This window comes from Ceratocystis lukuohia (genome assembly GCF_044167205.1).
Source record: "Ceratocystis lukuohia strain C4212 chromosome Unknown Supercontig9_pilon, whole genome shotgun sequence".
In the NCBI taxonomy this organism is placed as follows: domain Eukaryota; kingdom Fungi; phylum Ascomycota; class Sordariomycetes; order Microascales; family Ceratocystidaceae; genus Ceratocystis; species Ceratocystis lukuohia.
Window position 1 is genome coordinate 1,111,012 of NW_027263528.1, and position 12,122 is coordinate 1,123,133.

General features: G+C 48.5%; 3 protein-coding genes across 3 annotated transcripts; 2 read left to right on the top strand and 1 right to left on the bottom strand.

Moving 5' to 3' along the window:
* Window positions 1-2,489: 2,489 nt before the first annotated feature.
* On the top strand, window positions 2,490-3,984 carry HOO65_090258 (Casein kinase I -like protein; the record flags this gene model as incomplete). The annotated part of the gene is made up of 3 exons (XM_071004521.1): window positions 2,490-2,507; window positions 2,930-3,491; window positions 3,578-3,984. The coding sequence occupies 3 exons, from the start codon at window positions 2,490-2,492 to the stop codon at window positions 3,982-3,984; spliced, it is 987 nt and encodes a 328-aa protein (XP_070856144.1).
* Window positions 3,985-6,139: 2,155 nt separating this feature from the next.
* Window positions 6,140-8,159, top strand: HOO65_090259 (Phosphatidylinositol 3,4,5-trisphosphate 5-phosphatase 2B; the record flags this gene model as incomplete). Its single annotated transcript, XM_071004480.1, has 2 exons — window positions 6,140-6,438; window positions 6,635-8,159. 2 exons carry the CDS (start codon window positions 6,140-6,142, stop codon window positions 8,157-8,159), a joined length of 1,824 nt encoding a protein of 607 aa, XP_070856145.1.
* Window positions 8,160-8,789: 630 nt separating this feature from the next.
* Window positions 8,790-10,405, bottom strand: HOO65_090260 (cAMP-dependent protein kinase catalytic subunit PRKX; the record flags this gene model as incomplete). Its single annotated transcript, XM_071004508.1, has 3 exons — window positions 8,790-9,120; window positions 9,187-9,871; window positions 9,967-10,405. 3 exons carry the CDS (start codon window positions 10,403-10,405, stop codon window positions 8,790-8,792), a joined length of 1,455 nt encoding a protein of 484 aa, XP_070856146.1.
* Between the last annotated feature and the right edge of the window lie 1,717 nt (window positions 10,406-12,122).

Genomic DNA, 12,122 nt, shown 5'->3' on the forward strand with positions numbered 1-12,122 from the left:
ATGCATACGTCACCATGCAACACACGTATTTTTGAGGAGATCTCCAACTTGATGTGGTTTGTGTTGCTTGCATGAGGAGAAGGGTTTTGTTTGCTCTGAACTTGTATCATGTTATCAGAAGGCACTAAAAAACGACACGGCGAGAAAAAGACAAATAGGGTTTCTATACTACGTGAGATGCCAAGTCGTCAAGTGGTGTGGCTGAACATTAAGGGCTAAGGCCGCTTGGTTGCGGGCTGTTTAATTTGGACTCTTGTATCTGAGGCCCACCACGTTGCATGTGAGGGTGCTAGTGACGATGCTGTGTTGGCGTGCTCAGCTGCTGCAGCGCATGAACGCAACTAAGACAAGGCAAAGAATATATAGATTGTATACAGACATCAAGACACTTGGCTTTCCTAATCACGGATACTAACGCAAAACGTAGAAATGGGCATATACAAACAAGCCCATGTACCGTGGAGTAGAGGAACGATAGAAGAACTGCACACTTATTAGTAAAAAGGAGCTCGTGATCTTACTCGGGATAATGAGGAGAGATCGCCAAATGAGAACGAAGACAAAGAAGAGAAAAGATGCCCAAGCCGACCGTTGTCGGCCGAGACTAGCAACAAGCGGATCGGTCAGGACATGGCTACTGTAAACTAAGAAGAAGCGGTAAATCCCATTAGCCCATGCTAACCCTAGTATTGTATCTAGCCTTGAGCATCTTGCTTTTATTTTTTAAGTGCATATTAGGCATATTTATTATGTCACAAACTGACAGAACTTTCTTTATGGAGGGTATTTGATTTTTAAATAGGTGTTGTATCTTGTGTTGCGTATTTTGTTGGCCGCAATCTGGACGTCCGCATAGGATGATGTTGTAGACGACAAAATCATGCAGACGGCATTCCAGGGAGGGGGGTAGAGAGCATGGAAGCCGTGTGTAAATAGAATCGCTGGTATCTTCATTCCTTGCTAGACTGCTTCTGAGACAGGAGACTTGCTGTAGGTTGTAGTACATATAGACGGATAGACGACATATAGCGCAAAATTAATACCTGGGCCCCTATCTAAGTCCCTGTTATCTAAAAACCTGTGTGGCATGGCATGTATAACTTACTGTATGTACGAAAATAGCCTGAATGTTGTGCGTACTGTGTCTCACAGCGCACATCATGTCATGTTCGTTTATGTCACTCCATCCAAGTCCCCCCAGCCTCGTTGTTTAAGCTGGAATTTAAGGCCCTGTTTTCTTTTTTTGGGCTACGTGATGATTTGGGCGACATGAGGCCCAAGTTCCCAAAAGACGGATAATCGAAACGAGGGGGAGACGAAATAGACGAGATAGAAAATGAACAGCACAGCAGGGCGAGAGCAGGGGAGGAATGCTCCAGAGCAAAGCAAAGAGGTACAGAGGTACAGAGGTACAGAGGTACAGAGGTACAGAGGCACAGAGGTACAGAGGTACAGAGGTACAGAAGTACAAATATTCAAAGACACAAACTCACGCCCATTTTGACAGGCTGTTTGTGCATCTGACCAGCGACCCGGCGCCAATGAGAAAAGGCCATGCTGCCTTTTGCCTCTGTCTTTCCTCTTGCCACTAGCTGGATTTCAAGATACCATTGTTATGTGGCCTGCGAAATTTCACCGCCACCCTTTCCTTGCGGCGCCCTCTGAACCCAAGCTCGCGTATTCCCCGAACTACCTGCTACTGGGGCCTTTTAGCTTGTTTGTTTACCGCTCTTTACCTTTTATACCGACTTTGGCTTCAGTGGATGCCTTACTACAGGGGCTCGTAGATTTTACAGAACTCTATTGACTTGTTGAGTCCTCTGTAGGCTCCCGGATTTCAGGCTGCTGTGGCACTATGAGACTGTAGACCAGTAGCATTTGTAGGGGCCTAAAATTTCAGAAAAGGCCAATAAATGGGTCAGGAAACACCCTTCTTAGACTAGGGTTTACCAAAGCCAATCAGAGCCTGGAGTACCCTCTTTTCTTTTTCCTACCATTTTGCCGCGTTCCTTCCCTTTGTAGCGTCAACCTCAGTAGAGTTTTCGTGCCTTCCCTTCTTTCTCCTCCTTGGCTTTCCCTGTTCATTTCTTAGCTCACACGTTTGCTTCTAGAGCAGCGCCCTTCCGTTTGTTCTTATCCTGTCTTGAATTAGGCTGGACCAGGCTTGGGGCAGGCTGTTTGCTTTGGCTTCTTACAGGGCCGAATTCTTTTCCCCCAATTATTTATTATTCCTTTTTTATTTCTTCCTATATTTCTTGCCCTTTTTCTCCTCCTTATCTTCCTTTTCTCTCAAGCTTTGTGCCATCGGCCCAATCTTTCTTTCCTCTTCCCTTTTCATTTCTTCCTGTTCAACACAAACCTTCAATCGTCATCGATCGTTTTCTATTTGTTTTTTTATTAACTCTCCCCCGTTCACCCTATCATCTCTCTTTTTTTTTTTTTTTCTTTGTTGTAAGAAGCTGAACATTGCTTCTGACTAACCGCACACAATGTCTTCTACCGCCATGGTGAGTATTATCTTCTTTTGCCCCAGCCATCGATGGCCAACCGACAAGAAAGCACAGCCAGTACCTGTGCCTTTGCCCAAGAGCCGTCTCCATCTTGAATTCACCCGTTATCACTTCACCCAGACCTACGATCTATTTATCTCTGTCTGTAACGCACATCTTGGCACTTGATTCGATGCGTCGGAATGTTGCGGATCGGCGGTGAAGAAAACTCACGATAACTTCGCTCTCCTGATCTCAACCCATTTCTCTTGCCTCTAAGCTTATTATTGGCGGAGTCGGTGGCCTCATTATCCCATCGCTCCTCTCGCCTAACCCACATTTCCCCTTTTAGCCTCGCAACCTTGGCCTTATCTCACGTCACCCACTACAAAAAAAGACTTGCCAAAAATTGCTGACAAAATTCCCGCTTTTTGCAACAGGACCTCCGTGTTGGTAGCAAGTACCGCATCGGCCGCAAGATCGGTTCTGGTTCTTTCGGCGATATCTACCTGGGTACCAACATCATTTCGGGCGAGGAAATTGCTATCAAGCTCGAGAGTGTCAAGGCAAAGCATCCCCAACTGGAGTATGAGGCACGTGTCTACAAGTCCCTTGCCGGTGGCGTAGGCATCCCTTTTGTCCGCTGGTTTGGAACGGAGTGCGACTACAATGCCATGGTCATGGACTTGCTTGGACCCTCTCTGGAGGATCTATTCAACTTCTGCAACCGCAAGTTTTCGCTCAAGACCGTCCTGCTCCTCGCTGATCAGCTGATTTCTCGTATCGAGTATATTCATGCCAAGTCATTCATCCACCGTGACATCAAGCCCGACAACTTTTTGATGGGTATCGGAAAACGTGGAAACCAGGTCAATGTTATTGACTTTGGTCTGGCCAAGAAATACCGCGACCCCAAGACGCACTTCCATATTCCTTACAGAGAGAACAAGAATCTTACTGGCACTGCTCGCTATGCTTCTATTAACACTCATCTTGGAGTTGGTAAGCTTAGTCCCTCTGGTTTATATTTGTTTATGGACATGTTCCACTAATGCTAACCGCTTGCCCTGGGTTTTCCCACACTACAGAGCAGTCTCGTCGCGATGACATGGAGTCTCTTGGTTACGTCATGCTGTACTTCTGCCGTGGTTCTCTGCCTTGGCAGGGCCTAAAGGCTGCTACTAAGAAGCAGAAGTATGACCGTATCATGGAGAAGAAGATGACTACTTCTACCGAAGTGCTTTGCCGTGGTTTTCCCAACGAGTTCGCCATCTATCTGAACTACACCCGCTCGCTGCGCTTCGATGACAAGCCTGACTATAGCTATCTCCGCAAGATCTTCCGTGATCTGTTTGTCCGTGAGGGCTTCCAGTATGATTACGTCTTTGACTGGACTGTTTACAAGTACCAGAAAAACGCGGCTGCTATTGCCCAGCAAAACGGTGAGGACCTCGACAAAAGCCGTATCGCAGGCGGTATGGCCCTGAACAAGTAATTAGGCGCTTGAGTGCGTGTAGCTAACTTCTGCCATCCTTAAGCCCGAGAATGATGACCTCGTGGGCAACTTGACTCGCCTTCGCTATTATCTCTCATTTGCTATGAAACAGGTGTTGCCCTATAAGAATGGTTGCCAATAAATCAACTGAAGGCTAAGCAATTAGTTAGTCAGTTGGTGGAATCCTATGCACTTCCGATCTGATGTGTCACAGCTATCATCTATGCCCTTTTTCCTTTCTTCCGCACCGTTACGATAACTCGATTTCCCAAAGCATATATGGTTGCTGTGTTTCTATTTTTTGTTCAGACTGGCTGCAGGCGGAACGCGAGGCTTATTTCCCACTACGCATCAATCCTGGGGCCTCTTGCACCATCAACTTGCGAGAGCTGCACGCGGGAAATAAGCCCTTCTGGGGCATTATTTTTTTCTTCAATATTTTTTTGCTTGCAGGGAGTGAACGAACCGGTGGCATGGAGAGTCAGGAATGCATGAAGCTTCGTACATAGGCTTTAAGCGCATTTCTGATGTTGGTGCTTGATCCTGCGATTGCGATATGTAGAGCACGCAAACCCTCCCCTCTACATATCCTGCGCACGCACTGGATTTCGTTGGTCTCTTACTTTACTCTTTTCATATCGTTCGCTAGAACTTACTACGATGGATCTGGAGCAGGAAAGGCTGGCTATCAAACCTAGGCTGCTGCTCTAACTATGTAGCGTGGCTCCACTCATGCACGTGTTTGCTTGGGAGAGGTGATCGCTGCTATTGTGCATTTTCCTTTTTGCGTCACAGAGCCTGCCTGCCTGCCTGCCTGCCTACCTTCGTCCATCTGGTTTTCGGCTGGGATTTCTCCATCATCTTTTGTTTTCCTATCCTTTTTCCTACATGTTTCTTTTCGCTTCTAACATGACCTGGGCTACGGCGTGTTCTTGGTGGCTGGGACTTTTGGTATCATGTATTTTGACTCATGTGGGAGTCTACAGAGTACCATTGTGTTTCCAATCATCGTCAGAACAGCTTCGTGGCTTGGAAGGCATGTCCGGTGTTCGCGAATGCGTTTGCGGGCACCAAACGAAATGGCTTTGTTAACGGCCAGTGTTTATTTCTTTTTGTTTAGTTGGTGACACGAATGTGATGAGGGAGGAGGAGGAGGAGGAGGGCGAAGGCAAGGGGGCTTCGTGCTTCAGCAGAAGCAGACACGTTCCATTTGGGGGGCGTGAGGGCCTAGGCCTAAACCTAACTTTGCTTTCTGCCTCGCCGTTTGTCTTTGCCTCCGTTGTATAGTGCCACTGCGTACTCGGTTGTATGGGAGAGACTGGTAGCACAACACGACTTGTATTCCTGGCCATCTCTTTCTTTGTTAGATCCAGCTGCAGCTCATTCATTCTGTTTTTTCCCTTCCCTCTCGTTACCTTCCCGTTGTTCAGCTTGTTGTTTTCCTCATTTTCATTATATTCTATCTTCTTTGTTTCAAGTCGTCCCTTGTTGATTGAACTGATCTGCTTCCGCTTCTGCAGTGTATAACATTGTCCGACTGTGGCGTGCTGGCCTCGACCAGTGAGCTGTAGAGAGGTGATGAAGTGTATCGAGTCTTGGTGACCTAATGTGAGGTGACGTGAATCTAGCCCAGCTAGATAGAGCCAATCAGTGGCCGCTGTAATGCGGGGCAAATGGTCAAGTCTGGTCCAGGGTTAAAATAGGGTTATGCCTAGATAATAGCTCAAGCGCAAATAGGACGGCAAGCTGTTAGTGATGATGGGCTGAGCTGCTGAAGATCTGGCTTGAAAAGAAGCAACCCTTTTTTGACTACGAACCTTTTTTCTTTTTTTTTTTTTTTTTTTTTTTTTTTTTTTTTTTTGCATTTTGCCTTCCCTTCCTACTCTGAAAAGAGCGCCATCAATAAATAGTCGCCGATATCCTTTACTTTTATCCTTACTACGCATCCTCATTTCACATCATTATCATTGTCTCCATCTGCCTCTATCTTGTTGTCTTCGCCCTTCCCCCTCAAGACCAAAGTCTGCCCAAGAACCTCAATCAAGCGTTATTTTTCCCTTGTATTCTCTTTTCTTTTTTTCGCTACTGGAGGGGGGCTAGGCAAAAAGGAAAGAAAATCCTGGTTTAAGCTCTGTTCTTCAACCTCGTCGACGTCATGGCAGTCCCTGTTTCTGGAATTTCTGTTGGGACGTCTGCAACGTCTTCAGAATCTTCTCCTCATCTCCCTCCCCAGTCGATATTTTCCCCTCCTACTGCTACCTCTGCTTCTACCTCTGTTTTGCAGCATTCTGCTACCTCCTCCCCTAAAAACATGAAACTCGATCTGTTGATGCTCACGTTTAACTGTGCTAAGGCTGCCATTGATGTTGGGACCTTTGCAACACACTTGTATTCAGCTTTGGTTGAACGCGAAGGTGCTATGGTACCGGCGCAGCTGCCAGAGCTGGTTGTCTTGTAAGCCTCTGTTCTGACTGTCTTTTTGTCTTGTTCATTTTTCCGTTTCCGTCTGCCTCACCCGCCTTTTCGTCCCTCCCTTCCCCTCTGTTTAGCTCTATACTCTATATTCTGGCCTCCTGCCTCCTGTCTCCTGTCTTGCTGGCTGGCTTGCTGACACTTTCTCTCGCCTGGTCTTCTTGGCATCTATATGCAGATCCCTACAGGAAGTCGCTCCTCTCCCCAACGCTTTCATTGGAGGGGCTCTGCTTAACTTATATCTCCGCCATTTCGAGGAAGCCTTGAACCTTGCCGCTCTCAATGCCACTAAGTGTACCTCTACGGCCGCCTGTAATAACACTAATGCTAGCACTACTGGTAACAAAACTAATGCTAGCGCTCAAGTAGAAACTGCATCTAACGTGGCATTAGATCTTACTGCGCTTACATCTGTCTCTGGACACCGTCTATACTCGCTTGTAAAATCTCACAATGTTGGCATGACCGCCATTATGCTCCTGGCCCGCTCCCCGGCTGCATTAAGCCCAGTACAGATAGCTGAGGTTGGATTTGGCGCTGCGGGAATGGGCAACAAAGGCGCTGTTGGTCTCCGCACAGTGTTTACACGCGATGGCTCCAATGGGAGCAGCAGTGAAAGCACAGAGCTGACTTTTATAGCCGCGCATTTAGCTGCTATGGAGGGCAACCTTGAGCAGCGCAACACACATTGGCTCAGGATCATGCGGGAACTGACATTTGATGATCCTGCACGGATTTTCAAGGAATACAACAAAACGACTGCGCATAGCGCCAGTGAGGAAGAACAACAAGGTCAAGGCAGGGACACGGGCTTGGGTAGCGAAAATATTGGACTTTTGGCTGCGCGTCATCGCCGGGCAAAGGCTAATCTTAATGCACGTCTACACGAGTTGTCGGTCTTCAAGCCATCATCGCATCTTTTCATTGGCGGCGACCTCAACTATCGTATATCATCGACTCCACCACCTCCAAATGCAGCCTTCCCCTCCCTAAATCCCGCATCTCCCCATTACTTTGAAAAGTTTCTCCCGCTAGACCAACTTACCCAGGAGCGCAAGGCAGGACGTACACTCCATGGAATGACCGAGGCGCCCGTTTCTTTCCCCCCCACATACAAGTATAAGGCACTTGCTCGCCTAGTGCCGGACGACCAAATCGAAACCCACGTTCCGGCTGTGTTTGCCCAGCATCGGTATCCCTCATGGACAGACCGCATCTTGTATCTTGACACACCGCCGTGGCTACGCAACAGTGGCAGCGCGGATGGGGATAAAGAAGCACAGTCTACCAGTATTGATGTGCATAAATACACGTCTCTCCCGCTCATGCGGTCTAGTGACCACCAGCCCGTGTACCTCCGCGTCTCCGTGCCGCTTATCTCGCGCAGCCTCATGACACCATCACCCATGCCAGGCGTTCGTAGCAGCGCCTTCGAACAAAACCATGGCTCTGATGGCGACTCTGACGAGGACTCAGCCCCCGAGCTTCCGGTCCAATGGCGCAGCGACCCCCGTGCTTTCATGCCCGTCAGCATAGATGCTAACTCGTGGCAACTTCGCCGGCAAGGGAGGCGCAGGGAATGGGCTGTAGGCTGGGCGGGTGCTGTGTGGAGCACACGACAGGGCGCATTGGTGCTGTCAACGGTGTTGTCGCTGGTGGCGGCTACGTATTTGGCTGTGCAGAACTTTTATGCATTTGAATAGGGGTGGAAGGAAGACTAGCAGAGTAGGTAAAGATGGGGATTAATTAGTTTTGTTTTGGGGGGGGTTCCGAGGTTTTTTAGTTCTTGGATAGACATGAATAGACAAGAGTGGAGGGCACATGCATATGTTTAAGAGACAAATAAATCTACTCTATCGACTAGGCTAGATGAGATGGGACGAGAAGCTAAAAAGGAGCTGATTGTCCTATGATGTTGCGCATAGAAAGACATTGTATATAATTAAGGGTAAGGGAGGAGGACGAGTGATATCTAAACGCTCATTAAGAGAGCTCAAAACTAGACGTAAAAGTAAAACGTCAGGAACCAACTAAAGGACGAAAGAAGTAAGAAAAGCAGAGAGACGCGGCAAAAGCAACACTAACAGAAACAAAAACAGGAAAGATGGCGAGAAGCCCAGGCAAATCTAGAACGCCGAGAACGGAAACATAAGTGAAAGCAAGGCGCATATGAACGCGGAGTGAAAAGAAAATAGAAGAGAAAGAAAAAAAAAGCGCCTCGAGGGAAGCAAGGCGAGGTAACGTAGAGGGAAAAATAAAACGGAAAAAAAAAGGAAGAGATCATAGCTGTAGTCTAAGTCTGAGCCTGTCGTGGCCGCAGCCACTCTAGGCTCTTAAAAATCTACAAACTGCTCGTCGTACACTTCGGCTAGGTCATGTGTATACTCGCCACGGGTTGACCCATCATCCTCAGGGTAGACATCAAAGCACTGGGCATCGGCTGCATGGCGTACAAGGGGCAAGATGGGAGGCGTACAGCGGCGTTGTGCGATGGCGTCCCAGTCGATGCCACTAAAGAAGGGATGCTGCTTGACTTGCGCAGCACCGCCAGCCATATTGCCTAGGCGCTGACTGCGATCGGTTGTGCAAAGCCGTAGGATCAGGTCCTGCGCGGAGCTGGAGAGCGCGGGGGATGTGGGGAATTGGATCTTGGTTTCGAGGATTCTGCGACGGCGGTGGTTAGGGGAAGAAGGTCAGAAGAATGAGAGAGAAGAAACAAGGAGCACGTACTGTCTGTATATCTCGATGGGATTCTGGTGCCAGAAGGGCGGGTAGCCGACAAGGAACTCGAAGATGAGGATTCCCAGTGCCCACCAGTCAACAGCACCGGTGTGGCCGCGATTCTGGAGAACTTCGGGGGCGAGATACTCAGGTGTACCACAGAGGGTGTATGTCTCGCTGGCATAGAGGCCAGGAGAAGGGGATGAAGCAGGCTTTTCGCTGCCGTTATTCTCCCTGTTCTTACCACCAGAGGATACCGGTGTCTCAGATACAGCCAAGTTCTTTTTAGAGTCGCCAGCCGCAGCCGCAGCCAAGGTATCACCGTTGCTATTGCTATGTCCATTCCCTAGGCGCTTAGCAAAGCCGAAGTCAACCAGCTTGATGTGGCCATCACAGTCCAGGAGGATATTCTCAGGCTTGAGATCGCGATAGGCGATGCCGTCGTGAGTCTCATGCAGATACTCGAGCACGAGCACAATTTCGGCAGCATAGAAGCGGGCCATAGGCTCATCAAAGAACTTCAAGCGCCGCAAATAGGTGAATAGCTCACCGCCAGGGATGTAGTCGAGCAACAAGAAGAGCCGGTCGGAATCAGCGAATGAAGCGTGCAGGCGTGTAATGAATGGGTGGCCTGCAACTGCAGATAGAATCGTGCGTTCATAGCGAACATGGTCGACCTGCTTGAGGCGAATGACTGGTGTGCATGTTAGTGAGAAGCAGTGCAGTTAGTGGTAGAAGGACAAAGGGGGGAATGGGAGGGAAGAGAAAGAGGAAGAGAGAAAGAGTTACCTTCTGTTTTGCGCAGAATCTTGAGCGCATATACACGGCCGCGATTCGTCTCATTTTCAACTGCCGGGCGCACTAAGCACACGCGGGCAAACGTCCCAGTGCCAAGAGTACGGATAAGGTGGAAATCCTCGGTGTTGAGAGGAATGTTGCGGGCGCACTTTTCCTCAACCGTATATATTGGTGGGGAAGGGGCAAGAGACTTCTGGCCTGCTGCTGGTGTTGCTGTTACCGGGGCATTGCTATTGCTTCGGGTGGTCTTATGGCCGTAGCTATGGCTGCGGCCATTGATGCTACTGGCAGTCAGAGCTGAGGTTGCAGCCACACGAGTCTGGACGGATGCTGACTGGTGGTGGTGATGGAATTTACTGGGTGTTCTGTGGCTTGTGACAGTCGCAACAGAAGCGATGTCGGTGGGCCGTTGTTTGCACTGCCACAGCATGATGGGCTTGGAAGTGGAGGGTAGGCTAAAGCAAAAGAAGAAGCTCCCCCAAAAAGCAAGAAGATCAGGATAGGGCAGAGCCAAGTAGAAACTTGTTGTTGTTAGTGGCGGTGGGATGGGTGGTCGTACAACAAACGCAGAAATGACGTCTCTAGGGTTAATATCCTAGGGTTTGATCCGGTAGTGCATGGTCCAAGTAACAAAACATGGGCCTTTTTTTTTTCGTTTTTTTCGTCCTTTTTCGACTTGTTTGAGAAAGGATAAATGAGGGGGTAATAAAGAGACTGACTAAAGGACGACGGGGCCCTGGTCTTTATTATGGATTGTAAACAGGTCACGGCAATTGGCCGGAACGAAAAAGACGGGGTTTTGAAGGGAAAGGAATGAATAAGGGCCAAGGGGGGTTACTGTTCCTTTTTTAGACGGCTCTCATACGATGCGGTGAGAAGGTGAGAGAGCGAGGAAGGAGATAGAGATAGAGGAAAAGAGATAACGAGCTGTAGAAAATAAAAGGAGTAAAATGATGACCAAGAACAAAACTAGTATGCGGTGATGGTCTACTGGTAGGATAGGATGGTAAAAACAGCGTCACAATAGAGAGAGAACGCAGAAAGATAAAAACGCGAAAGGGCAGAAAAGGAAAGAAGAGAATACGGAATGAAGGATGATATAGCCATCTCAGCATATAATATAATAAAAAAGCAGCTCTTTGCCTTGCTATTTGCTGCCGTCGAATCTCAAGACGAAACCCGCCAAAACTTGTCAGTTGTTTTGGATTTAACCACGGAGAAATTATGGAGAGCGCAAGACACCCCAGAAGCAGGAACAAGTATGGCGATGAAGGGCGGCCTGTCTGATGAGCAGCTTCAAGTCGAACCAAAGAGAAACTAAGGCCGATCAATCTCGATCAGGAACTCAAAAACACTGAAGTCGTCGTTGTCGTTGGCTTACAAGCTGAAAGACCGAAAAGCTGCATGTCGGTGTACAGCTGCTGTCAGCCTGCAGGCCTCGAGCCTGGCACCTGGCACTTTAGAAGCAGAAGGATGCGAAAAAGCGGACCCATACAGCTCGGCAAATGAGCAGGAGCAAGAACAGAACGACGAAGAGCAGGGATTGGTCTGTGCGTCTAAGCTTTATGGGAGAAGGTACACTACACAGTTAGGGTTTGTGAGAACCTAGTGGACCCAGAGACGGGAAAGCGGGCAAGAGGGAAAGATGGGTAAGAGCTACAAGCCAGCAAGGTAGTTTGCTTTGACTTGCCAGAAGCAGAGTAAGTCTCATCTGTCCACGATAGCTGCCTACAGTAGAAAAAGTGCAGCCAGCGACACAGCCAAGCGACACAACCAAGTGCTATTAGATAGTCTCCGTAGGTGCAAGACGCAAGCACCGGCAGATCCAAACAGCATCAACCAAGTACACGCGCGAGTTCTCCTCTCTCCCTCTCCCTCTTGCCCTCTTGCCCTCTTGCCCATTTCCATTAGGAGAACTGCCGCAGCAACACTGAGCAGCTGCTGTTTTTGGACAATTTCTTTCCGTTTGCTCCTTCTTTCTGGGGAGAAGAGCTCTTTCCGTTTTGTTTTTGGATAGCAAATATCTTTTCTTTTTCTGCTTCCCTCATTTTATTTTCCTCCCTCTCTTTCGCCTTACTTTTCTTTTCGACTTCATTGTCTTCTTTTGTTGGCCTTTTGCTGTCGCTTGAGGACTCGATCTGTTTGCT